Source organism: Betta splendens, chromosome 1 (genome assembly GCF_900634795.4).
Source record: "Betta splendens chromosome 1, fBetSpl5.4, whole genome shotgun sequence".
Lineage (NCBI taxonomy): Eukaryota > Metazoa > Chordata > Actinopteri > Anabantiformes > Osphronemidae > Betta > Betta splendens.
The window spans coordinates 11,163,883-11,191,849 of NC_040881.3; the positions used below are offsets into that span (position 1 = coordinate 11,163,883).

Below are 27,967 nucleotides of genomic sequence, written 5' to 3' on the forward strand. Positions count from 1 at the left end.
TACTATAAAATATAGTATGAAATGAGTGAGGAACCAGCAAATAAGAGCCAGAAACCAGAAGATTTGCAACTATGACCTCACCCAAGTTTAGGTAAAACATTTATAGTTTGATGTTAGACTGACTTTTTGTGGCCAGGTTCTACAGTATATGATGATTGGTCACATAGAGAGAGAGACTAAGAGATAGTGCTCAGCCTCCTGATGCGAGTTGTCTCCAAACCGAGGCACCACAGCCCGCGTTTCCCTTTCCTCCGCTTCGGCGCGAAGCGAAGCGGGCGGCGTTTGAATCCGGGCGGAGCTGAGCTGTGAACGCTGTGTGTGAGCTGCTCACGGGGAGCGCGTCGGCCTTTCGCCTCGTGCCACCGAGCATGTGACCTGGCGGCGCCCCCCCCCACCCCACCCCGCTCGCAGCGCGCGGAGGAAATGGGATCTGACATTATTCTCACGACATGAATCACCGGCGCCCACGGGCCTCGGGGTCCAAACGCAGGATCCGCTCGTGCCGCCGGCGCTCCTCAGGCAGAACCGCACCCTCTCGGCCGTCGATCCGTCTTTTCCTCTTTACCTCTGACCCGCTCGCTTCAATCAGCTTTTCTATCTCCGACTGACCTTTCAGCTTCACTCTTCCTCCGCGCCTCTTGCTCTCCTCTCCTTCTGCTCTGAGTTGTAATTCAGTTTGTTTCAGGGCCAGTTAGGCAGCCAGCGGAGTTAATCTGTCTTTTCAGGTCATAAATCACTGTTTGGCATCTTTCTCGCTCTGTCTCGCCGTCTCTTCCGCTCTCGCCTGCTTTCTCCTCCTCCACCTGCTGCACGGACGTAGAGCGTTGCGTGTCGCGGCCGGCGGTGCTGCTCTTTGCGTGCGCGTTTGTGCGCGACCGCGTGGCTTCGCTCGACAACATTCAACAACGAAACACTCTCAACAGCGGGAGCAGATGGAATTTGCTTTCCTGTGCGTGTTGGGCGGGTGCAGGCTGACGTGTCTACGGCCAGGCAGGTGCATGGGAAACTGTTGGCCCCCACCGCAGAATGTGTGTGTGAGAGTGTGTGTCTGTGTGTGAGGCTCAAAACAGAAGAAAGAGGGGTGGGGGGGGGGGGGGGAGAGGAGGTAGGAGAGAGAAATGCAGGAAGAGAGTGAAGCTGAATAGCAGTAGGGCGTGTGTGGGAGAGTGGGTGAATGAACGTGTTGTGTATCTATTGTGTGGGGTTCCTGAATGGAGTGTTAGTAAGCTAAGTAGCGACTAGTGATTTACAGCTCGGAGGCCACATCAGCTCAAGTGGGCAAACAATGCCCTTTCACGGGCAACGCCGAGCAGCTGGGAGAACGCTGTCGCACGCCGCTCCTCTAGACCTGGAGTGTTGTGGACGTCTGTGGTTCCGTGCAACACGTGCCGGCGCTTCAATAACGTGACGATGGCAAGAAATGTCCAGATATTATTGTTATTATGAGCGGGAGCGGCCTGAATGCAGACCTATCTGTGGCATTAGAACAACAAGCCCTGTGACGAATGGGGGGGAAATGGAGGATCCGCGCTTTGTGTGTGTGTGTGTGTGTGTGTGTGTGTGTGTGTGTGTGTGTGTGTGTGTGTGTGTGTGTGTGTGTGTGTGTGTGTGTGTGTGTGTGTGTCCCCAGCTACACGTTTGTCATTCAGATTTGTTGAGAAAGACAGAGATGCGCTCGGCCAGTCCGACCCCATTGTCCTGCAGACTTGTGATAAGGGCCACGCAGACGCGCGTGCGCAGCCGCGCTCATGCAAAATCACCACATCATTCGTATAATCAGCAAATGCATCCCGCACTGCAGCTCCGCATAAGGATTACAAGGAAGATGGTTAGGAAAGACACACACACACTGAAGAGCAACATACACAGGAGCAACAGTTGGCTCAAGCCTGCCTCCCAAAACCCACGGGACCCCCTCTGAGAGACCCCAGAGACCTCAGCCTGCCTCCTAATGCTCCTCCATCCCTCTTCCAATCCATCGTCTCCTCTGTTCGCTTCCTCCTCCTGCTCTGCCCTTCCTGCCCCAGAGACTTCTCACTTCTGACAGAGCAGTTAATCATGCACTCTGTGCAGGTCTCCTCCTACATGTCTGTGTGCATGTGTGTCCAGATGTACACCTTCATTTTCAAGACAGAGGATCTGTGTTCCTTCTTTCTGTTATTTTTTTTCGTTTTTTTTAATTTTTTTTTTTCTAATCTTTGTTGCCTGTTCTTCATGTGTTTACACTTTACCAAAGCCAGTATGAGAACAACACTACTCATTTAATGGGTAGAATGAAGCTGTTGGACGTCCTCCCTTTTTGTGGATACTCGAGTCAGATTGGAGCGCGTTCTTGAATTTCTAATGGTCTAATGGTCCGCTTTACTGTTGTTACCTTTTTGACAGTCTCGACTTAAAAACTGAATTATAACACTAGAATTAGGTGTAGGTGTGCTTTATAAAGTGGCCAGTAAGTGTAGTACAGGCAGCAGAGGCTTCTCACATTCAAACCTGGGTATGGACTCCACCGTGGCCCCACAGCTGTTCGTCAGAGTGGGCACTGCTAAAGTAATCCGAGTGTAAATTTGATGTTCTGCTCCTTTAAAAAGAAGTTAAATATATTGAAGTGCTGGGCTGAAGCTGTTGTTGGTGAAGGAACCGTTAATTCGGTGCCTGCTAGAGTGGATTTATCTTCCTTGAGCTGTTGTGAATTTGAAAAGGATCCCTGTGGTGGTGAAAGGTCTCCAGCAAAGATGACCAAGTTGTTATGGACGGCAGTGAGGAAGCCTGTGGTTTTTTTCCACTGAGCCATTACAAGATTTGGAAAGTTTCTCGGCTGGTGGAGTGTGAACATATTGGGCTTACGCCTGACTTTGATGCCTTCAAGTACAAATGCACTGTACAAATGTTTCACTCCTGGTAGTTTGGCCCAGCTTTAGTCAGACTTTTCTGGCAACGTCTTTCAGGACAGCAGCACATTTAACATTTGTGATTTGATCAGTTTAGTAGGAGAATGCTCCACCTAACAAATAGTTGTCTCTGTAAAACAAACTATATAGGATACATAGGTATATATTCTTGGCTGGGATAAAGTGGGATGTTGTATAAATGAATTATATTTTGATTTTAAACCAAGCTTAGAGAACACTGAATGAAGGTGAAAAACCTTTATTCAACTGGAGAAAGGTTGCAGTTCTCTGCGATTTCAAAGTCACCAAAGTGTTGCCAGGGAACTATGTGTTGTTAAGTTAAAGATACAAAACATGCAAGGTGCCATTGTTGCTGTAAGTCATATGGATACTGAAAGACGACGGTTCAAGCCCCAAATAAGCAGGAAAATATCTGCTGTGGACGAGTGAATCGACAACAATCCTTGCACTTATTGGAATGTGGTTTGGTCGGCTCTGTGTGGCCCAGAACCATCTGGTTTGAAACATCCCTTCAAAATAAAAGTATACAATGGTCAAATCATTGCTTTTAAAGCTTCAGTAGTGTAGTTCTTGGAAACGTCTATCAAACTACCTTAGAAGGTTTTTAAATTTTTACTGTTCAACTCAGCTGCCATTAATTTGATTACTTTATTACAAACATGACATTTTATTTAATTATTCTTTATTTTGAAATTCAACTGCTTCTACTGTAGTTATTCAACTTTGTTTAAACTACCTCTATTTTTCTTTGGATATTTTCAGCTATACCTTTTGTTTCTGCCATCCTTCTGGAAAGCATTTAGCATTACAGCAATCACAGTGCATTTGTCCTCATGTACATCATTTTAACTACGTATTTATCTCGCGAAATTCAAAATACAAATGGCCTAAAGTGTTTAATGTGTGTGTGTGTCTTTGTACACGGGTTTTGTACAACAGGAAAAGCACCAAGAGTGAAATGATGGCAGTTAAATCCTGCATACACCTGTGCAGCATCATGCCAGCAGGCACAAACAGAGCTGTGCTATGTGATCCCTGTTTGTTCATATATTAAGTAAACACACACCACAAAACGGAGGGCGATTACATCTTATCCCATCAAACCTATGAATAGAACTTGGTCATAAAAAGATAACAATAGAACGGTTGTTAAATAAAGTAATATTTGACACAGGTAAAGGAATTTATGAGTGAAATCATCTACATCTACTACACACACACACACACACACACACACACACACACACACCCATCAAATGTGCGCCGAAGTGAGAGCGAAAATTACAAGTCAGCATTTTGGTGGTGTGAAAATTGCTCTTGCTCTCCAGGATATTTTTAATTTCCTATTAAACATCATTACACTCACGTAATTACGCTCGGAAGCCGCACCCATGCACACGCACACACGCACGCACGCACACCTCCTCCCTCTGTCGAAGGCAACCTCACCAGGTTCGCACCGTGTGACTGCCCGCGTGATGCTCACGCTCGTCCTCCATTTCATTAGACAAGAAGGCGAGCGAGCTATTCTGGGAGCGAACGCTAACGCTTTGTCGACCGGTCAGCTAAAGACGTGTCTCCAATGGCAACTGTGACCTATGGCCTCCCCTCCCCGTGGTGCCCAGCTTTTTACACTTTGCGGGTTTCCATGACTGTGTGTGTGTGTGTGTGTGTGTGTGTGTGTGTGTGTGTGTGTGTGCGTGTGTCTGTACCTGCGCGCTGCATCGGCGTTCGTGTGGGAACAGACAAAACAGGATGCGCTCTGTCACTGTCAGATCTATAACGGCAGCGAACCCGGCGCGGGATGAACATGTTAGTGTCAGCTGCAGACGAGCCGGGGAGGGGAGTGATGTGACTGTTATTGATCCTGCCTGGTAATTACAGCGCGATTTATTACAGGAGAGGCGGGGGGAGGGGGGGGGGGGGGGGGTGGCACAGCAGAGGGAGGTATCATATTTAGTTTGGGGTTGTAAGTCAGGTTTTTGGCGAGAGTGAACAAGGTCAGAGAGAGAGAGAGGCAGAGATGGATTACCTCACCCCTCCCTCCCCTCAGCGTTGTGTGATCTGATCACTGTTGTGTTTTCTGAAATCCTCCCCCGTCCTCTCTCTCTCCCCACTCGCTCGCCCTTTCTATTTTTTTCCACACCTCACGCGGCCATATGATGCCGGTGGCGCCTCGCGCCAGCGGACCCCCCCCCCCCGCTTGTTGTCCACGCGTGGCGCCTCTTTAGCCCGTCAGACGTGGCGCTCGTCGTCGGGGGCCGCGGCGACGTGTCGACGTGATGTGGAGCAAAAGGTGCGCGCCGTCGCTCCAACAACAAGCCCGTGTTTGCGGCTTATCAGCGTGTGGGCGTGTTGGGTTGTTTACAGAGATGTGTGGGCGTTAGGCATGATCTTGTGGGTATGTGTGCGCATTTATGTGTGTTTCTGCTTGTGTGGAGGCAATATTGTTCCTGAATATGTCAAAAACTCTGTTCTTATTGGCGAACCACATCCTGTCGTTCAATGAGTCACAAAGAAAAACACTCGTACCAAAACACACTACTATGATCCTACTCACATGCGTTTGATTGAACTGCAGATACAGACACCTTCTTTTCTTTCCTGACCAGTAACTGTTTCATACCTCATTTGCATTTTGACTTAAATACATTAACTTTAATTGCTTTAGTCCTAAAGATCCACACAGTGATTTACGTTCCTGATTCTTTTTTTTCTGTGCACACAATCACACACAGAGTAGAAATACATATATAACATGGATTCAATTATATTTAATTATAATAATATTTAATACTTCCTTGCATATAATATATTGTTTAAAGTCTCGCATGCACCTTGTTTAGGTGTATGGTGTAATTCTAGTTCTATTCGAGTGACGGATGGGAATTGCCCGTTTATTAGCAACTCTTAATTACGGAAAACATTCTATTCACAGCGAAGTTTTCGTCTTCTGGTGTATGTTGCTATGGTAATTCTGCTGCTGGCAGCATTCCAGTAATAGATTGCTTTAGGTCTGGTTATTCTATACAACGGACGCGAGGATCCCAGAACATCTCTTTGTCTTTCCGTGCGCGTGCACCTTATCAATCCGTGAGCTCTGTATCGATTTGCTGGGAGATATTTCTTCTAATGTGCCTGAGGAGGAGGAGCGTGTGTGTCTATGTGAGCGAGGGGGGGGGGGGTTCTGTTTCATTTAGCCTCCGAGCTCTTATGAGAACATCCACCCGCGAGCGTTTCCGGGCACGGGTGGAGCAGGTAGGCGGCGCGCGGCGGAAGCAGAAAGGAGCCGGTGTCATTAAAATAGCAGCATCCGGCACACCTTAGCGGCGTCTGAGCGCGCTGTTGTTTACACTGTGGGAGGCGGCGAGCTGATGCGCCTCGCGGCGCCGCTGGCTTCGGCCGCGGAGCTGGAAACAGCCAGCAGAGGCCTCCTATGCGTTGGGCGCGCGTGCATCACAGTCCGTCCACCGTTTGGTTGCTTCTTTTAATTAGGGGCCTATGGCGTCTGGATGCCTCCGGCTCCGTCGCCCCGGACGATGGGATGCGTCGCAATGATAATGTTTATCCCCCCTTTTTTCCCTCCGCACTCCGGCTCCATTTGCTCACTTCAGGCCCCGGCGCGGGAGCGGGGACTCGCGGAGCCACCATTTAGCTCTCAGCGGGGCGAGAGAAGAGGGGAAATCAGCCGCTCCTCCTCTCTTATCTCTCACTTAACAAAAGCCTCTGATGAACACAACGAGCGCCCTCGCTCCCCCGTCCTCCGGCTCCCCTCTCATTTGTCTCCCGCTCGCCCCTGTTTAACAGTCAGAGTGCTAGTTGAACATGGCAGCTCTGACACTTTTCACATCTCCGGTCCTTTGTTGTGCGTCGCTGCGCACGCTCACGTCCGCGCACGTGTGTGTGTGTGTGTGTGTGTGTGTGTGTGCGCGTTTTCCCTTCCTGTTCTGCAGCGTTTCTGCAGCGAGCGGCGCCGTGACCCTGCCGTGACCCGCGCACAGCCGCCGAGCTCTCGGCCCTGCCTCCCTGCGTCCAGCTCACACTACAGCTCTCAGTTTGTAACGCAACGGAAACGGATGAACAGCCTCTCTAATTACACTTCACCCGCTGACACTAATTTACATACAAACACAATCACCCTCCAATCCGAGCCTTTATTATCTCCGGATTACACTCTGTAGGGTGCCATATTCTATTGTATTTCATTCAAGCACTGTTTCTGAGTCCCACTGTTTAGTCACTATAGGATCCTTTCTACTACGACTATGACCCAGAGTATAGTCTCTATGAAAATAAGCTGTGATGGAGCTCTGTCTTCACTGTGCACGTCACACACACACACACACACACACACACATACACACACACACACACACACACACACACTCCAAAGACACACTATTGTAGGGCCGTTTACAATGTGAATGAGGGGCCCAGCAGCTCCATTGAGATGCACGTGAGTGAGTGTGTGTCAGGGCAAATGGCTTGGAGAGATTGATGAACTGGTGGGACGGGAAAGGGGGGGACACCTAATCAAGTTAAAGACACTATATGGCTGACAGGTGATTGACGTTCCCCAGAAGACATAATGGGTCGGGTCCATGTGTCTGTGCCTGTAAGTGGCCGGGCTTTTCCTGCTCATTCGCGCTCGCAGCCGTGACTGTGTGCAAAGAGCTGCAGTCCAAGTCATGTGTGAGTTCCCTCTTCCTCTTCCCGCCTCCGTTAGTGCTACAACTCGCACAAAAAAAGCCGAGGGAGAATCAGCAAGACGCGCCATTAACCCGCACCGGTGCGTGGCCGCGCGTGACGTCCCTCACTCCGCTAACACCGGCTAACGGGCCGTGAGCTTTTACCGGGCCCGTGATCGCTGATGCCCGAGAAAAAGGCTGTTTGTGTCAATCACACGCAGCCCACTCCCACCCCTCCCTCTCTCTCTCTCTCTCTCTCGTTCGGTCGCATCCACTCGTGTAGGCGCTCTTAAAACGGCGCATTTACGCACGGCGGTCGCTCCTTAACGGGCAGCCAGATAACGGGGCTCCGCCGGCCGCTCGCCAGCCTTAAAGTGCAGAGATAAAAGAAACAAGTGAACGTGGCGGGAGGGAGGGAAGAGAAGACAGCGGGAGGCGAGAGTGAGAAAAGGGGGGGGGGGGTGATGATGAAAGGGGGAGGAGAGCCGATCATTCCGCCTGGCCGCCCCTGCTGCTCTAGTGTAGAGTAGAGAGAGAGGGGGAGAGAGAGAGAGAGAGGGGGGGATGGCTCGACGCATCAGCATCCAAAACACACGGGAGCGGTGCGCCACCGAGACCGGAGCCCCGGACCCACCCGCGGTAGCGTCACGCTCGCCGCTCCGCCGTCACGCCTCCTCGCCGCACGGCAGCGCCTCAGCCTCCGTCAGAGGTAAGTCGGCGCCCGCTCGCTCGCGACGGGAACTTCGGCGGCAGGACGCGGAACGGGGAAGTCGCCGGAGTCGCGTCCAGTTAGTTGGACTTCGCCGTCGCCGCTCGTGCTCGGCGGCGCTCGCGCTGCGGGTGCCCGTTGCTCTTTATACGGGCAGTGAGCGTAAACTCAGCAGTGGACCGGATTTAACGCAGTTTTACGGGTTTTCTAGTGTTTATCTTGTGCCTTAGTTGTTAATCTCATATAACTGCACACTTTAACTGAGGTTTGCAAATCTTTGCATTCAGCCCGTATTAACCAGTTTACTAAATGTTTGCTCATTCCTATTTTTAATGAGCGAATAAACTTCCTTTGTGCCGCGATATCGCCATTCATACTCAATGCTCACTTTGTGCTCTTGAGTTATGAGGCTAATGAGGTTTTTACTGAAATAGCAGAAAACTTTCACGCTGTCAATCTAATTTCAGCGCCCTCCTGTGGCTCATAGCCGTGAGGCACATGCGCATACCTGTAGTAACAGGTTCACCCCACACTCACCTGCAGGTGAATCCTTACGTTGTGCATCACATTAGGAGAGAGTTCAAACATTCAGGCTCTTTCTTGCATCTCTGATGCAACGGCAACGTCCTTATAGACATTTGAAAGTGTTTAAAACCAGTAACCAGCTGGTCGGAAAAACACATTACTAGAGCAAACAATGCAGGTTGCTGTGGTGGAACATGTGCTGTCACAGGTTCTTCACGTGGTCTTCATTACATTTTGACCGAAGGCTCTGCGCTGTGACCCCGTTGTGTGGGTTCTCTAAAGGCAAGGAACCATGAGGGAACAACGGGGAACGCGAGGAGGGACTATTGATATTCAAGCAGACACGAGGAGAAAAGGAGGGGGTGTAGAAAGATAGAGAGGGAAGGGGGGAGAGGGGGTGAGGCGTGGAGAGGAATGAGAGAGAAAGAGATGCTGTGAGATCTTTTCTTCTCCCTCGCTCCCGGCACATACATTAAGATGCTAATCCTGCTCTTTTTTGTCTCTTTCTATAATTCATTGCATTTTGTTCCTCTCTCCGCTCTTTCTCCCAATCTCTCTTATTATGGCACTTTCCTAGTGCTCTCCATTTCCTCCGTACTGTCACGGGCTCCCCCCAGATTAGTGCTCCTGGCAAAAGGATTCCAACTCTAATTTTGTGGTATTTCAGATGATTAGGTTCAGAAATAGGACAGAAGTGCACAGAGTTTGGTGCAATTAGAGGAATTCTCCTCAGAGCTTTACGGGACTGATTGGTTGAGCTTCCTTCTCTCTCCATATTAGCACACAACCAGCTGTTGTTTATTTGTGAGGATTGACTCTTGTGTTGTGTTTGTGCTTTTAACTGTGATGTCACACACACTAGTGCGCGTTGTGTGTGTGTGTGTGTGTGTGTGTTTGTATGTGTGTGTGTGTGTGTGTGTGTGTGTGTGTGTGTGTGTGTGTGTGTGTGTGTGTGTGTGTGTGTGTGCCACCCAGGGGAATGTGAGGGCACAGCTGGTAACTACAGAGTTGATTGAAAACAACTTGCATCCTTAGGGCTTATCCAACCTCTGGCACACACACACACACACACACACACACACACACACACACACACACACACACACACACACACACACACGCACACGCAAACTAATACATACTATTCAACCTTGCCCAACAAATTCACTTTCTTCCTTTCTCCTTGTCCCCTTTTCTCTGCAGACATTAATCATCTCTCGCTCCGTTTCTGCATGTGATTCCTTCACGAGGACTGGAGGGAAACTACCTGGACTGCGTTTCCTCAATGAAGACCTTTGTCCGGCGACACCCGGCGCAGCGCCCCTCCTCTCCTGCCATGGTGACATGACGCAGCCCTTGGTGGCGCTGCTCCTCTCTCGCTCATAGGCAATCTTTTTTCTCGGGGGCTTCTCAAACCCCTCCAACACGTTTGCGCCGAAGCCTCCGGGAAACGCGGCGCGTCCCCCTTCCTCCGTTTGCGATGACGGTGGCCGTGCGATTCCGCCGCCACCTGCGCAGGCTCCTGCTGCTGCTGGCCTCCTGCTGCCTCCTCTCCCTGCTCCTCTCTGCCTACTTCCTCTTCACCAACTCCACCCCCTCCATGCAGCTGGGACAGTCCCCGGAACCCGCCTGCTCCCAGCAGCTCTCCATGTCGCCGTACCGCCAGCTCCCGTACCCGTACCCGCCCAACCCGCCCCACACGCACGTCCACACCGACCCAGTGGTGCTGGTACTGGTGGAGTCCCAGTATTCCCAGCTGGGCCAGGACATTGTGGCCATACTGGAGTCCGCGCACTTTCAGTTCCGCATGGAGATCGCCTCAGGGAAGGGCGACCTCCCGCCGCTGACGGAAAAGGGCCGCGGACGCTATTCCCTAATCATTTACGAGAACCTGTTGAAGTATGCGCACGCCGACACGTGGAACAGGCAGCTGTTGCATCAATACTGCACCGAGTACAGAGTGGGGATCATCGGATTCTACCGCTCCACGGAGAACTCGCCGTCGCTCCTCAGACTGCGAGGCCTCCCGCTCGTGCTCCGGACCAACCAGGCTCTGTGGGACTGCTGCGTCGTGTCCAGTTCGCCCCTGCTGCACCTGACCAAGCCCGGCACAGACAGAGGAGCCCTACCCGGGGAGGACTGGACCACCTTCTCCTCCAATCACTCCACGTACCAGGCCGTGTTGTACGCCCGGCCCAGAGAGGGAGCGGGGGCAGGCAGCGGCGATAATCCGGCGCCGGGCTTCAGTTCAGGCCACCAGGCCACTGTGGTGCAGGACCTGGGACTGTACGACGGCGTGAGGAGGGTTCTGTTCGGCCAGGGACTGGGCTACTGGCTCCACAGACTCATCCTGGTGGATACCATCTCCTACCTCACGGACCGGAAGCTGACTCTGGGGCTGGACCGACACATACTTGTGGATATAGACGACATTTTTGTGGGGAAGGAGGGAACGCGCATGAACGCCAAGGACGTGAAGGTAACGGGGGGGGGGGGGGTGATGGGTGTGTGATAATGCGCGTGGGATGGAGAGGATGAATTCATGTCAGGTCAGTAGTGTTGGGTTAGATTTTTCGTTCTGCCGTCAGCTGATTAAAGCGGTAATTGATAGCAGCGCGGAGGTGAAGATAAGGAGCCGCTCTGCACCGTAACTCTGCAGACACGTACCTCAGCAGGAGGATTTTATCTCAGGCACGGGTGCATTGAGAGGGTATTTGGGTAAAGCTCATGCATATGTGTGCGCTCCGTCCCTGGTGCATATGTGTTGGGGTACAGCAAAGGGGTATTTATCTCAAATGGAGGTTTAGCCAGAAGTAAAGAGGCCATTTAGACGAACAAAGACATGGAATGAAAGAGAGAAAGAGGAGGGGTGAGAGCCAGAGAGAGAGGCAGTGAATGAGCCAGTGAAAAAGATGAATGGCACTTATTCCTCTTTTCCCACGTTCCTCCTCTTAGGGAAACTAAAGGAGAGTCAGCCGTGCAGCCCGCCTCTCAAGACGGCTATTGTTGCGAAACACACGCTCGTATGAGCAACCGCACACTCACGGACGACGAGCGCCTTCGCACAAAAATGGAGTATTCGCACACCCCAGATTTCTGTGGGAATGTAAGATTCTTAAGAGGAATCTTCAGAGGTTTGCAGGAGTTTGAGCAAAGATGGAAATTAGTTTGAAACCTGTGGCCACGTACTCGCACTGCATCCTCGCTCAGGGCTGTTCAGGGGGAAATGTGTGTGTGTGTGTGTGTGTGTGTGGGGTGGGGGGGATTTCACGCTGAGCTAAGAGTGGAAGCGTCTGCCGCCGCACAGGAGCGTGCACGTGTGCTTTATTTAATATATGTGTATGTGCGTGCGCGCCGCTCTGCGTGTGGGGGTGTCTTACTGAATCGCTGCTTTAGATTAGAATGTCACTTGCCGTCAATGGATGACACCTGTCCTGTCAGGTACTAAAAAAAAAAAAAAAAAAAAAAAACCCAACCACCTGTCCGTTGCAGGAACTTGAGGATGAGATGAGAGGACCGGGGAGGAAACAGGAGTGCTGTGGGCGGTGAAGTGCAGAGGAATTCCACACTTGAATATAAAAAAGATGCTAGTAACCGAAAGGGATAAAAGAGTGCATATTCACACACACACACGCGCACACACACACACGCACACACACAAAATGAGCACACAAGCACTCTCCAGTTGAAGTTTTCATTTTAAGTCTGCCTGACTCTTCAGCTTTGTAGTATAAATATACATGAGGATGAACCAGTGCCATAGCGGAGGGACAGGGAGATGGGGATGGAGGAAGAGGTGGAGAGAGGGGCAGGAAAAAGAAAGTGAGTGGTGTCACATGGAACCGTCACAATCCGTCCTTCCACATTTGCACGTTTCTTTCTCTGTCGAGGTCATAACAGAAAGTGGCTGAAAGGAGGAGCGGGGGAGCAGAAGAAGGCGAGGAGCGTGATGGAGGGAGGAGGTGGAGGGGAGGGATTAGTCTGACGCCCAGGGGACGAGCCGGGAGCAAAGTTTGTGATTTCACAGGAACAAAATGCTAAAGGGACACGCGAAGGCAGACGAAGGGAGGTGCAGGAGCGGGAACATGATGATTGGTAGCAGCCGCCTCCTCCCGAGCAGAGCCTCAGGTAGAGCTGTCGGATCACAGCCGGAACCGGGCTTTAAGTCCCACGCGCGCGCGCCTGTGTGCACCATGCGTCGCCTTTTCACACGCTTCAAGCGGCTCCTTTCCCCCCACACTTCGCTTTATCGTACAAGGACCATGCAATTAGTGGCTTCTGTCGGTGCCTTTTCCAGCAGGGTCATCAGTGAAAGCAGTGTGTGAAAGCGTGACTCAGACGGCCGTGTGTCAAATGTGCATCCGCTTTGGGTGAAGGCTGAAGCCGCCTGGTTTCGCTTCGACCGCGAATGCTCGGCGGAATTCGAGGAATGAGGAAATCGGGATGGTTAGTTAATTGCGCAAACCAGGAAGCAGATGAGGTCGTAAGAACAGACTGATGGGTGATGACATCACAGACCAGGTTCAGCCCCTAAAAATCAGCATCTGGGAGGAGAAGCCTCCATCTTCTCTGGTTTCTAAATAGGTTTTCCTCCTCCTAAAAATATTCACAATATGACGACGATGACATCGATTAGTCTTTTCTCATTCTCCCGTCTTCATACCTGCATATGTAAAAGCTGCATCAACGTATATAACAAGATGAGTTATTGACCAATTAGCAGGACGAGGCGTCTGCAGTGGCATTGTTAGAAATCCCTCCTCGCGCGTGCAAAGCCGACATTCAATCTCATGTTCCCTCTCAGAATAGACGTGAGAGGAGTGAGACGGAGAGAAAGGCCAATTAAAATGCCACCCTCCTTCTCTCTCCACTCTTCATTAGTCTCACCCCACGAGTTCATCCGGTGACAAACAATACCTGCACCCCCCCCCCCCCGTCTGGACACACACTCACACACGCAGCTGTATTTCCTCTATTAAAATGACTCACAGGGAGGCACCCCGCAGATGACATTTCTCAAAATGAGGGATGATGCCAGTCAAAAGCTAGCATCAGTGACTCGTGCGTGGCGCTGCCTCTGCTTTTTAATCCATGCATGTAGGGTTTTCGTCCCATTCGCTTGCATTGGACAAAAAGCCCGATTGTCATCTTCAGCTTTTTCCTAATCACCCGTTTCCTCCTCCTCCTCCTCCTCTCACCTTCCTCCTCGCTCCCTGCTTGCCTCCATCATTGATCACAATCTCCGGCCTATTTGTATTCGCCCCCAAATCTCTCAACTTGTTCTCACTCTTTTTTCTCCGCAAGGTGATTTCCGAAACAGTGTCATCTCCCTCGAGAGGAAACACAGCCGCGTGTGCACATGCACCGTATATAGATAAAAAACATGCCTATCGGATATCGCCGAGATGTGAGAGCGTCCTATCAACATTCAAGTGAAATTCTCCAGCGAAGGAGTGACATCATATCGGAGAAGATCCCGCTTCTGCGCTTTTTCATGTTGTGACATTCTGTTCCTAGTAGCTCCAAAATAGAATAATTGCCAAAATAAGATTAAAACGTGCATTTCCAAAGGCACAGTGGGGCAGTGTTCGCAGTTTTATCACTATGTTTAATTTGGCAAGTCAAATAATTACTACTTTCATGAGGCCTAATGAGCCATAAAAGTACTATTTTGCCCCAAGGTTTGATTAGGAAACCTGTTTTTCATCCAGCTACAGTGGACGGTAACATATTACTGCATTGCATCAAGGTCTGTATGGCTGAATAGAAGAGATAATGGGGCGGTGGTGCGTTTGTGTGTCTGTTTTGTTATGTCATGACGATGAGCGTAGCCTGCCAGCGACCTAAAATTAAAAATAAAACAAACGAAGAATTAGACAGAACGGGCAAGACTTCAATGACAGCTTCTGGCTTTGCAGACTATAATTTATTGCGCAATCCTACTTAGAGTTAATCTTTAGACCTAATTAAGTATGATGCATATTTGCCACTTAAGTCAATGGAACTGAGCTCATTCCATATCCGTTCATTACTTTGCCAAATGCTATTACATAAGTAATGAACAAAAGATACACAGTGCAGAGAGATTAGAAAACCAGCGACGAGACCAGGAAATGGGAGAAAAGGTGTTTGGACTTCTTTGATACAGCATAGGTTTCATATAGAGAGTCAAGGCCGACACCTTTAATGGGGACGCTCAAGTGTTGGATTGTGAGGGTGTTTAAAATGGCAACGATGGGAAGAAAACACATGTACAGGATGGCAGAGGAGAACGGGATTCGACTTCCAGCCTGATGATTTCTGGCATCTGCTCTCGTTCATCCCTTTCATTCGGACGAGTGAGGCCCTCACTCTCTGCCCCGCAGGCAAACTTTTCCGTTTATTCTCCTCAAAATGGGGGAAACCGGCTGTTACATATTTGTGTTTTACTTAAATACTCAGCTCAACGGCAAAACAGATATGCCTGCGTCTTTGTGGCGAGTCCTCGAAACAAAGCATCTGTCAACAAGAACGGCATCTCAGATTTCTTTTTTTTATTTTATTTAATGAAGAATTTTTCTCGGTGCCCTTGTTTCCACTGCGAATAAACTGGGAGAATGTGGCAGTGTGCCACGCGTTTCCTTTCTCAAAGTGAGGCAGGCTTTGCGGTCACAGCAATCACCGAAACTCAAAATCCTTGAAGTTCCGCCAAGTAGAATTTAACGTCAGGATCGTGATGCCAAAGTAATCACAAGTACCTCGGAACTGTGATGCGAGCGAATAGATGATTTGGTAAGAAATGCTCCGAGAAAAAAGGAAAAGCTCGGAATCTGACAAGCGAGAGTGGATGCGAGACAGAGGAAGGGAGAGTAAGCAAAAGCAAGACTGGTATTAACTGGTAAAGTGCTCTTCCTCATCAAATAGTCATGCCTGACCCAGTTAAATCTGCTTGTCTGGTGTTCACATGACACGCGTAGATGCACAGAGACACAAACGCGCACGCTCCGAGACGAACCGGGAACTCTGACCCGCTTCCGCTGTTCATTTAAAACCCTATTAAACGGCGCCTAACGCGCTCGTCCCTCTCATCTCGCTTTTCGGGATCTGCCTGCACGGAAAATCCCGCTCGCAAATAAGTTCCTTTATAATTACTTTTGCTTTGTTTATTCGGATCCCACAGCCAGGCTTAAGGCTGAGGAAAGGAAGAGAAACAGTGCAAAGGCAGCGGTGACAGAATGGGGATATGGAGGAGAGGCGTTTGGTGTAAAGGGTTTGTGAAAGGCAGTGAATGCCAGCTGTCTCCCATCTGTTTGAACCCCAACATCTAGCTGGCACCTCTTCCAGCACCTACCGCGCCAGCGCCAAGTACACAGAAGCACACACATACTACTATTTTCACACACACACAATTAAACTGGCATCGCTTCTGACACTCGCAGTGAATGCGGCTCTGGGATTGGGCACGGAACAGAAACGAGGGCTATCGCTCGCACATAATCCCGGTGTGTGTTTACCTTGGTCGCTAGGATTGTGGAGATCTTCCCGGCGCCACGTAGCCCCCCCCCGCTAATCCCAACACCCCGTCCTCTCCTACCAACTATCCCTCGCGGCCTTGTTTTAAACCGGCCTCAGAATCCGGCCGACAGATTGGTGCTTCGCTGCCTGAAACCCCCGATTCCGCCGCCGTTAGAGCGTCGCCATACGCCGAGAGTGAGCGTCTGTGTCAAAGAATTGCTGGGAATAGCTCGTAGCCACTGCTCATGATGACCTGCAGCAGTCGTCCGGTAGCGCGGCCACCTGCACCCGCTCCGTGTTGGTGTCTGGGTTCACTCAGGTATTAACAAACACCCTGTTTCCATAGCTGGGGTTTTACTGCTCTTTTATTGTCTGTCGAGCATCTGGACAGCAAAACTGTGCTGAGTAGACTAAACACTGGTATAAACGCGGGGAAGTGTGGCTGTGGAGGTTTTTAAATTAGCTGGATGCTCCTGTCAAGCTGCTTGTTGGGTGGTGGGACGTTGTTGGACACTCCCTTCCCCAAAATCTTCCAAAAATCTGATTATGGGGTTTCCAACTTCTGTAATTTTCCGACATGATGGTGAATTTGTACCTACTCCATGACCTAATCGGGCCTATGTCTGTACAGCTATGTTTTTTCACAAGGACATAATGACTTTTTCGCTCATCTTCACATAAACAAGCGTATTATTACATCTGTTTACAACAGGCCGACAACGAACCCAGGAACTGAGAAGTTCAGCCGTTACATGTTCTGAATGGTCTGACTTCCACTTTGCCGGGAACTGAAACTTGCTCGAGAAAAGCGATCCATCACCGAGAGAGCAGCCGTTGCCTGTGAGAGTTTCACAATCAGTGCTGCGGTTGCGAGCGAGCGACGGGTTCACAGCGACCGAACGGCGCCTTTGATGTGAGAAACGGCGCCTTTCTGGACGCAGGGGCCCGGTTTTGTCAGACGCGCTTCTCGTGGGTTGCCAAACGACAGCGTCTTCATAAATGTGGCGACAAAGAGAGTTTTTAGAGATTGTTTACACGGGCGTAACCACGAAAAGGAAAGATGAAGCGAGGATACGTGAAACATGTGAAGGGTGATAGAGAGAAAGCTAAAGCGGCTGCAGTCTCGTCTCACTGACTGGGGAAAATCTGCTGCTTGGCTCTTATGGCTTTTTTCCATGGTTGTTAGGCGGCGGAATATGAACGAGGCCTTTAAACTAATATACTGCACACTTGGACACACACCTACATTAACTCTCGCTGATACCAACACACACGTTAATAATGCATCTGGACCGAGTGCATGGGGGAGGGTATATTGGGTTACAAATGCAAAGCACTTGGCAACAAACTTAATTTAATGCTTAAGTCTTTGTGTCAACATGTTTGCGTGTGTGTGGATCAGCAGGCGTGCGTGCGTGTGTGTGTGTGTGGGGGGGGGGGGGGGGGGGGGGGGGGTAAGATGTAAGGGATGCCATAACAGAACAGACAGGGCATCAGATTAGGGAGCTGTGCACATCTGTCAGCATGTAGCCATCTTCAGCACCATTGGATTAGGCCTAATGAAGACATTCTGTTCCTGTGTATATTTGTTAGTTTGGAACACACACACACACGCACACACAAAGGCGCAGAGAGAGAGAGAGAGAGAGAGAGACAGAGCGAGCGACTGCCTGGAACCGTTTCCCTGCTCTGACATCAGCTGCTCAGGTCTCGTAAATCAGGGAAGGTTCCTGGGGATCGATTAAAAGCAGCATGACAAAGATTGGTGATAGAGATGTGGAGCCGAGCCCAGCAGTAATATAAGGACAATGCAGCGACTTTATGCACCGGCAGAATATTTGTGTGTGAGCCAATGGTGAAAAGTGCAACAATCGCAAGAAGATGTGGTGCAAGGGGAGAGAGAGATACCGAGAGAGAGAGAGAGAGAGAGAGAGAGAGAGAGAGAAAGATACAGAGAGAGAGAGAGAGAGAGGGCGAGGGAGGGAGCGATCTTTCCTTCATGCTGCTTCAGCCTTCCTTTCAAATTAGAACAGCCCCGTCTCCTGAGAATGTGACATTTTCACGGAGCAAGCGAGGGAGAGATGGAGGTTCAGAGTAGGGGTGGGGGTGGTGGGTGGGTGGAAGACAAATGGGGAAGGAGGGCAGAGAGGCGACTGCAGGTTCTCAGGAGCGGGAAGTTGGAAGAATGGGGGGAGAATCGGAAAGAGGGGAGGCCGGAAGGGGGGGGGGGGGGGGGGGGGTTTAGCAATGGAGAAAATGATGAGGAGGTGCGTGTGTGTGTGTGTGTGTGTGTGTGTGTGTGTGTGTGTGTGTGTGTGAGGGGGGGTTATTAGTCCAGCCTCCAGAGGCTACTAATGCACTGACCTTCATTAACTCGCATTACTGTTGGTGTGTGTGACAGTGTGTGCGGCTGTGCAGCTCCCTTTAGTTAACACTCATTACAGAGTCTTTGTTTAAAGGCCAGTAAACTAATGAAGTCATTAAATAAGTGAAGAAAATCCTGATTCAAGTATTGAAACCAGAGGCTGATGTAACGTTAATGACAGGAACAGCTACTGGAACACTGTTATAATATCTGTCTGTCTGTTTATCCATCCATCCATCCATCCATCCATCCATCCATCCATCCATCCATCCATCCATCCATCCATCCATCCTATCTAACCTCTCTATCCGTTTACAGGCTCTCATTGACACCCAGAAACAGCTTCGTTATCAGATCTCCAACTTCACCTTCAATCTGGGCTTCTCTGGAAAGTTCTACCACACAGGTGTGTTTTTCACTCTAACACACCAGTGTAATTGTGTTTTATACATTTAAACTGATGTTTTCTAAAAAGGTTATTTTTTATTTACATCTTATTTGTTTCTGTGATGGTAAATGTCAATTACCTATAATAATAGAGCATCCACACCGATCAATCAATTTTTTTTAAATCATTCATTTCAGCATTAGTCAATAGCTAAAAAGAGCATATTATACATGAACAAAAAATAATAAATTATTCCCTTTGCTGTAAGTAGTTAAAATAGAAAATCTTGCTTTTGCAGCTTTTTTGGCATCAGTGTGAATCTGAATGAATCCATTATAGCAGATTTCTTATCAAATAATACTGTTGACAAAGCTTTATTTACTAAGACGTGAATAATTTAGATAAAAATAGAACAGAAATGATTCTGAAAAATAGGTCCCACAGTATGAGTCAATGTCACATTTTTGATGATGGAGTCATACTTATACAGACGTACAAGCTCCTCTTCACTTCCACATGATTTTCTAGGCGCAGCGAAATCTGCAGAAAACAAACAAATGGTAAAAAAGTGGACACGAGACTGAACACTTGGAGGCAGAATTAATAGAATCCCATAACCTCTGTTATCGCTTTGGCACCGCTCCACATCACCATGGCATCAGGCCTCCGTGCTGCCTGAACGTAGCATCGGGTTGAGCATCGCTCTGCGTCCTATCACTGTAACCCCGTGTGTGCAGGCACAGCGGAGGAGGATGAAGGGGACGACTTGCTGCTGAAGTATGTGGATGAGTTCTGGTGGTTCCCCCACATGTGGAGCCACATGCAGCCTCACCTCTTCCACAACGAGTCCTCGCTGCTGGAGCAGATGGTCCTCAACAAGGAGTTCGCTCTGGTGAGACGCACACACACACACACACACACACACACACACACACACACACACACACACACACACACACACACACACACACACACACACACGGCACATCTCTTACAGCTGCGTGTTTCGCTGTTGTGTCTCCTTTTAATCAAGCTCTCTTTGCATAATCACATTTTATTCAAGGACTTTTCTGTCAGATATTCACATTACAGACGCGATGTTCACACATCAAACTGCTGGAACTGCTCTGATTTTACTCAGTGTGACATTATGTTTTATTAGGTTTATGATTAAATTGCATTGTTATGCAGATAAACACACTGAGGCTCCTTTAGGTACATACAGTAACATTTGACTCATAGGTCACGTTCTAAAGCAGACCTGCGTCTACTTACCGATGTTTTGATCTGAGCCCTGTTTAACGTCACCCTGCCCTGCTCTGCCTTGCTGAGCTTTCCTGGTCGCGTGTGAGTGAGGCCAGATGATTTGTGTGGTTGTACTGTACCGTGGTCCCACCCGTCGTACCCAACGCTGCAGAGGGGGCTCGTTCTCGTTGTTGAAGGTGAACGTGATCATAAAGAGAGATCCCCAACCCCTGTACACACACACACACACACACACACACACACACACACACACACACACACACACACACACACACACACACACACACACACACACACACACACACACACACACACACACCGGGCCTCGCACGCTGACCACTGATGCTTAGCTTTGACAGTGTGTGTCAGAGCGAAGGACAACACCATCAGTCTGTGAAACGCACCCCCCCAACTATTTTATTTTTTTTAATTTCCAACCTGAAGGCCAGCATCGTAACAAACATAAAGCCGCCCGTAACCTCTGTGTTTATGTCTCTCTCGCCCCCCCACCCGCTCAGGAGCACAGCATCCCGGTGGACATGGGCTACGCCGTGGCTCCGCACCACTCGGGCGTCTACCCCGTGCACCTGCAGCTCTACGAGGCCTGGAGGCGCGTGTGGAACATCCGGGTCACCAGCACCGAGGAGTACCCGCACCTCAAGCCCGCCCGCTACAGGAAGGGCTTCGTGCACAGCAGCATCATGGTGAGCGGGCGGCGCCGTTAATCACCGCCCCGCTCTCGGCGGGCGCAAAGCACTTCCACATGCAAATGCGCTCATTCACATGCAAATTCATGATGGGATGTTTATCCGCACATGTGTGGAATTTGTTTAGCGATCAGTGCATCATTAGTTGAAACTTTTCATATTTTTCGTGCCATTCACTGAGACAAGAAGCCTCATTTAGCTATTAATTCCACCAACAACATGTTCCCTTGTATTTTTATATTCCTGACGATTAACGGTGCGTTTACGTTCGGCCGGATTCACAGCTTCGCCGTATGCACGTGTGCTGTGTGGTCAGATGAACATAAACGCGGCGTCCCCGTGTGTCACTGTGTGCGTCACCGACCCCGGGTTACGAATCAAACACTCACAGCACGTTATGAGGCGCCCTTGAGCGCCAGGAGGAAAAATGATTTGCTTAATTCATCTGACTTAAATTAAAACAATAAATTATAAATTGTTGCGGAGCAAAAAAAATAAAAAATCTAAGCAACATTAAAGACAGCGTGTGAGCACGTGTGGATTTGCTGCTCTGCTATTTTTCCATACTCTGGACTTTTTATCTGCCGTGTGTTTGCTCAGATATATGTTTTTTCTTGTAAATTGTGCGCTGATTGTTTCTCTGGGTCTTAAACAGAAAATCGATGCCGCCGCGTGTGGTGTGTAGCCCTTCGGAGCGTGCGCGCGTACAGCGTGCGTGCGGTGCTGGACCGATTCTTTGACCTCGTCTCGCCGCAGCCCGGCATCGATTCAATATTTAATCGCTTCCCAATGTGACTGAAGGGCCGATCTCTCAACCCCCCCGTCCGTCCGTTTGTATATCTGCGCGTGAGCGTGCGTCACAGAATAAGGATCTAGTAATGAGAGTAATTTTACACTTTCGCGCTCCAATCAATGATTCATCCGTCATTGTAGGAGGCGGCGAGAGGACAAAGTCTGGTTTTCGCCCCCGTTTCACCTAAGCGAGTTGTGCTCTTCCTCTTCGTCTCTCCTCTTCATTCACTTGTCATCCAGGCTCTTTGTCAGTGTGTGTTACTGTTCCCCCATCAACAAAGGAACCAATCACATCTGACACCAAAATTATCACCCACCGTTATTTTTTCACATTCTGGTCCGGAGCAAACAATTCCAACAGACGGCTTTGTCAGTCTCCAATCAGTCGTAGATGTCTCCTTTTATTTCCTGACATCTTGTCACCGCGTCATAAAAGGCAGCCAATTAATCCACCTTCCTTTGAATACAATGCCGAGCTGACGTCGTGACAGGCTATAATGTGTTCTCCTGCATCACCAGCGCCGAGCGTCGCCGAATTAATAAACAATAATAAATGCGCGTGTTCACTAATTCACAACGTGGCGCGCCGCAGTGACAGAAAACAGAAGAAGACGAGAAATAAAATAAAATAGCAAAAAATAGGGACAAACCTGCATTTTGGTCACGTGCAGATCAAACCTGACCGCATCCTGTAGCGTGCGCTCCAGCAGACGAAGGGACTCGGAAGGACTTGTTAATGGGCTACTTACTCATCGCTCCTGGGCAGAGACGGCCCGTCGGGGCTCTCTGGTGCCGGCTCGTAGCTTCAGCGCTCCACTCGCTGAATGTGGCCCCCGTTCGCTCCACGTTAATTAATTCTCGGAGGCAATGGTGTGATGAACTCACACGTAAGGGCTGCGTAAAGACCTTGGATGTATCATAAACGTTCCTTATATTTCTGTAAGGGCTCAACCTACTGTCTAAAGTGCTAAATGATGCTAAGTGAATGGACCTAACTGATTTGAAACCCTGGATGGACCTTGAGCTGGTGACCTTTGCTCCACAGGTCAAAAATGATTTCTGGATGTTCTTGTCTAAAGCAGCATGAGAGACATTAAAGTGTCTGCACTGCCAGAAATATGAACATGTGCAAAGCTGTCAGCAGAACGACTAGCTGCTAATGACGGGTTTGCAGACCTCATGCTAGTACGTTCACACACTGGAGAGGCTTCTGATAGCCTGGCACTTGGCTATAGCCACTACCAGTTGTTTTCCTTTAGGTTTGTTCTCTTAATGCCTTTCTCGGCCGCCTCACACTCTTCTTCTTCTTTGCTTGCTCACACGACAGGAAGTTGTCTTACGGCTGTAAAAATGGTCTTTGTGTGTCTCTGTCAGCGACTGAGAGCCGCCCACTGGACCCACAATATCAGAACAAATCAGACTGAGATATGGGATCGGTCTGCATGTGTGTGTGTGTGTGTGCGTGTGTGTGTGTGTGTGTGTGTGTGTGTGTGTGTGTGTGTGTGTGTGTGTGTATTTCTTTTTAAAATGTACTATATCAGTTTGAGCTATAGCTCTGTGGATAATTGGTTTGGTGAAATAGTGCTGAGTGTCTGTGGCTCCGGTGGCCTTCTCCCTCTCCAGTGTGTGTGTGTGTGTGTGTGTGTGTGTGTGTGTGTGTGTGTGTGTGTGAGTGTGAACTAGTCTGCAGTGTTTTATAGATAAACCAATATCTGTGCTTCCAGCCTTTACTCTCTATTTCACACACAGAAGTGCTCCACAAGGAGTTCACAATAAAGATGTCTCTGCTCTTCCCTTATTTCCTCCTCGCTGCGATTAATTAGTCAACTTTAAAACTTTGGATCTGCTCTAGCGTTCCACCCTTCATATCTGCCTGGACAAATCAATCTTAGGGTCAGTGGCACTGACTACTCTGACATTTGCATGGGAAAACACTTTGTTGGTATTGAAGCAAAAGTGAGTGTTGAAGCATCGCTTGCAGTTTTTTGACTTTTACATGGTGAGATTTACTTGCGGCGATAAGGACGATCTGGGAAAGGGCTTTTATCAGCGGAGGCACTTTGTGAGGATGTAACTCACGGAGGGCGGCGCCGCGGACTTTTGGTATTTTTACAAGCAGGGGTGCACAGTGCACCTGCTTACCACAGGATTAAACATAATCCATTATCATCTCCTCCCGCCTCAGTAAACAGCGAATCACCAAAATACCAAACAGGTGTAGGTGAAAGGGGGGGGGGGGGGGGGGGGGGGGGTGCCCAAAGAAGATTTAAATTCACCGCTGCGAGGCAGCGATGGCCTTTGCTGTGCACCTGCACGACAGAGAAACAGGGTCTGTGCCTGTAGTGAAGTAAAGTCAGCCAGACGTCTTTTCCCACGGGAGACTGAGCGCTGTGAGCTGGGACGCGTCCTGATGTGACGCACGCACACGCGTTGACCTTCCTGCTGACGGAAGCCACCGCTGGAGCCGGCGATAATTCAAAAAAAAAAAAAAAAAAACTGGAGCCGAGCCGTCATTTACGTTTTTAATCGCGTCTACATTAAATGCCCCCGTCTGTTTAACCGCGCTCCGCGTTCACGCCCGCTCGTTCCCAGAGCGCTCACGCTGTGTGTGTTGTGTTCAGGTGCTGCCCCGGCAGACGTGCGGCCTGTTCACGCACACCATCTACTACAAGGAGTACCCGGGCGGCCCCAAGGAGCTGGACAAGAGCATCGGAGGGGGGGAGCTGTTCCTCACCGTGCTGCTGAACCCGGTGAGTCACTCGCTGCTCCCCGTTTACACTCCAGCGCTAACTAGGCCTCCCACTCCTAACTTCCTCTCTGTCGGGCTGCTTTTTTTTTTTTTATATATTTCTGCTGTGCGAGCGCGTCTGTCTTCTTCTTCCTGTCGGGGGCTGCTTCTCACCACGGAGCTGTGTTCATCTCCCCACTTTAAATTAGGTCTCACCACAGGGGGGTTGCTGTCACACACACATATACAGCCCCCCCCCCGCCCCCCCGCTGTGTACGTCAGCTCGACTCCATTCTCCTTTGAATTAAGGAACAGCGTTAGGTGTTGGTGGCACCTAACCTAACACCAAGATTTTCGTCCACGTGCACTCGTTTCGAGCGCCTACGGTTCGAGGTAGGCGTGAGTTGTGTTTTTTTTTGTTTTTCTTTCACGGGACTTATTCCCCCGAAAAATCTCCGACTCAAACAATGCGTTCACGAGCGCAAACACGCGCCGCGGCTGCTCATAGACCTGCAGCGGCTTCATTGAAGTGTCAGGTACGGGAGCGCTGAACCGGAGAAGCTGTCAGATTTCACTGAGCATCACAGAGTTAAGTGCAGCTTTGCACAACAATGCAATTCAGTCCTTTCTTCTCTCTCAGCTCCACTTTGTCTCCTATTTTTTTATTTCTTTATTTCGTGTCAATCGCTCGTCGGCGTTTCTGACGTCTTCCTTTTGACTCATTCATGTTTTCCTTTTAGCGGCTGTTTAATTTCTTTGTCTTTCGCTCTTTGTTCTTGTGTTGGTGTCGGTGTGTTTTCCTTCCATTATGTCTGTCCTGGCTGTCTCTGTGTGATGGTTTATCCCAGCTTCTGCCTTTGAGCACAGTCACTGTTTCCAAATGATAATGCCTGACATCTGCAGCCGAATTCTGTGTACACTTGTTTCACTGCTCTCAGACTGTTGATGTAACTAATTACTCAGTTTAACCCGCGTCGCTTTATTTTCTTGTTTCTGTCAGGTGGCTCGGCTTCTACCGATAAACACAAAAAAGTGCTCTTACATTTCCAGTAGTCGCAACAATGATTTTTTTTTTAATAATAGGCAGCGACCTAGGTGGTTGGTGTGGAGTAGAAACCAGCCGGAGCATAATTTAGCTATTCCCGTGTAGCAGGTACAATGGTTTAAAAGGCTGAATTGTAAGAACCAGCAGGAGATTATAGCAGGCAAACACTCACTTAAATCTATAAAAGCTGCTCCGCTGAATGAAAAGTATTAGGAACTAATAATTATGGGCCACTGCATCTGCAGTGCAATCAAACATAGATGAAGCTTGCCAGACGTAGCTCACAGGGAGACAGGGGGACTCACTGCCATTATACCTCAACTCAGGGTTGACCATAACAGAAATGGAGACTTCCTGAAGAGCCTTATAAAAGGAAAATGCCAAGGTGTTTGATTCGGACAGGGTGCTGTAACCCGGGGTTATTTTATTGCTGGAGATTTAAAGTGGGTAAAAGATGCTGAGGTCTCGGAGGCATGGAAGCACGCCTGACATGGCTTATTAATACTGGGCTGGCTATTACGTACACCAACATTTATTTTGTTCACATCACCGGTGATATCATTAGCCACACACACACACACACACACACACACACACACACACACACACACACACACACACACACACACACACACACACACACACACACACACACACACACACACACTACATAAATTAGATAAGGATTTGAGTTCTTCGTAAAAGCCAGAAACGCCGAGGCTAATTACATTTTCCCTCTGTATCTGCTGTCCGTCCCCCTCACCCCCTCCTTTTCATCATCAGCGTAATAAGAGATTAAACTTTGCTTTTGTTGCACTATGTCTCCAATTGAAGGCACCTATTAAATCTAAAAGCAATTTTGATCCTACATGAAAGCTGTCTGACTTTATGTATGCACACACACACACACACACACACACACACACACACACACACACACACACACACACACACACGGGTGACGATTCATTTTTTGCTTGCACCTGCTATGTTTCCATTTGCAGAAGCGGAGCTTTCATTAGCGTGTGAACTTTGTGTGTAATCAATAGGGTTCTGCAGCTCACTGCTTCGGGTCCCGAGGGGTTTCCTGTTGTTTGATGAGCTGCACACTGGTAACATTGTCACTTCCCATTCAGTGACTTTAAATCACATTTGGCCTGTAGTGGCAGTTTAACGCTGACAGCAACCACTACGTCGCGTCTGCGTGTCTGCGTGTCTGCGCATATGCACGCGCTGCATGCGCATACGTGTCCGTACACATTTGGATACTTCTGCATCACTCTGGGCCGCATCAGCAATCATCGAGTGCCCCCACCCGCACATGCTCCACAATCGATCGGGCGACCTAGACTCTGCAAACAGCCAATAAGGCACAAGTCATTCCCCACTAAATGACCAGAGAGATGTTGAGAAAAGGGGGGGGGGGGGCAGGGAGAGCGGGGTGAGAAGGTGGTAGACAGATTGAAATTTAATTTTCAGGTCACGGCATCCTCTGTCACTTGAGAATCCAGACACATACTGGGAGGAAGCGATGCACATGCAGACCCAGACACACACAAACACACACCAGCATACGCATACGTGGGACTCAAGTATCTGTGCATGTGTGCACGTGCATGTTTGAATAAATGTGCCGAGCTGACATAAGCAGAGCTGCAGACATATATCAGGCCTGACATTTAGCGCTTAGCTCTGCCACTAAGCTTATTAGCCAAACACCAAATATCAGCACAATCTCCCTCCCTCCCTCCCTCTGCTCCCTCCCTCACACCCAGGACTCACCCTCACATCCCTCACTCTCCAGTTTCGGGCTCTGGCGCACTCTGTCTCTCAGCGTTTTAATTTTGTTCACACACTTTCTTTCTGTTTCATTTCCCATTCCACTTCTCCCCTGCCTTTTTTCCGGAGTCCTGCGGATTGCCACCGAAGGGGTTCGCAGCTCATCAACACATACGTAGAGACAAGCACACACACACACACACACACACACACACACACACACACACACACACACACACACACACACACACACACACACACACACACACACACACACGCAATAAGCTACAATCCAAACGGAAAGAGAAATTGCAAAGTGAGAGTAAAGAAGTGAAAAAGGCGGCAGAACGGAAAGTAGGCAACGCCGACTTCTTTACCATCGCTGGAAAGATAAATTCAGTGGAAATCATTTGCCGTATTGACGTTCAGATTTCAATTATCCACTGATGAGATGAGAGAGCGAGCCGCCACAAGGGCGAGAGGGGTGGAGGGGATGAGGATGATGATGAAGGAAGGAGGCCCGAAACAGGAGCGAGGGGGTGTCGGCTTCTGTTTAGTGGCAATAACAATTC

General features: G+C 49.3%; 1 protein-coding gene across 2 annotated transcripts in view; it reads left to right on the forward strand.

The window, feature by feature from the left end:
* The first annotated feature begins 8,079 nt into the window (after positions 1-8,079).
* The window catches only part of ndst3 (N-deacetylase/N-sulfotransferase (heparan glucosaminyl) 3), a 31,855-nt gene continuing 11,967 nt past the window's right edge, over positions 8,080-27,967 (forward strand). The window contains exons 1-6 of one of the 2 annotated variants that reach the window (XM_029134079.3): positions 8,080-8,306; positions 10,035-11,310; positions 19,009-19,096; positions 19,816-19,970; positions 20,863-21,048; positions 24,465-24,593. In XM_029134079.3, coding sequence (XP_028989912.1) covers positions 10,312-11,310; positions 19,009-19,096; positions 19,816-19,970; positions 20,863-21,048; positions 24,465-24,593 — 1,557 coding nt within the window. In that variant the 5' untranslated portion in view covers positions 8,080-8,306; positions 10,035-10,311. The remainder of the gene's footprint in view (positions 8,307-10,034; positions 11,311-19,008; positions 19,097-19,815; positions 19,971-20,862; positions 21,049-24,464; positions 24,594-27,967) is intronic. The other variant, XM_029134165.3, reaches the window with a different exon arrangement.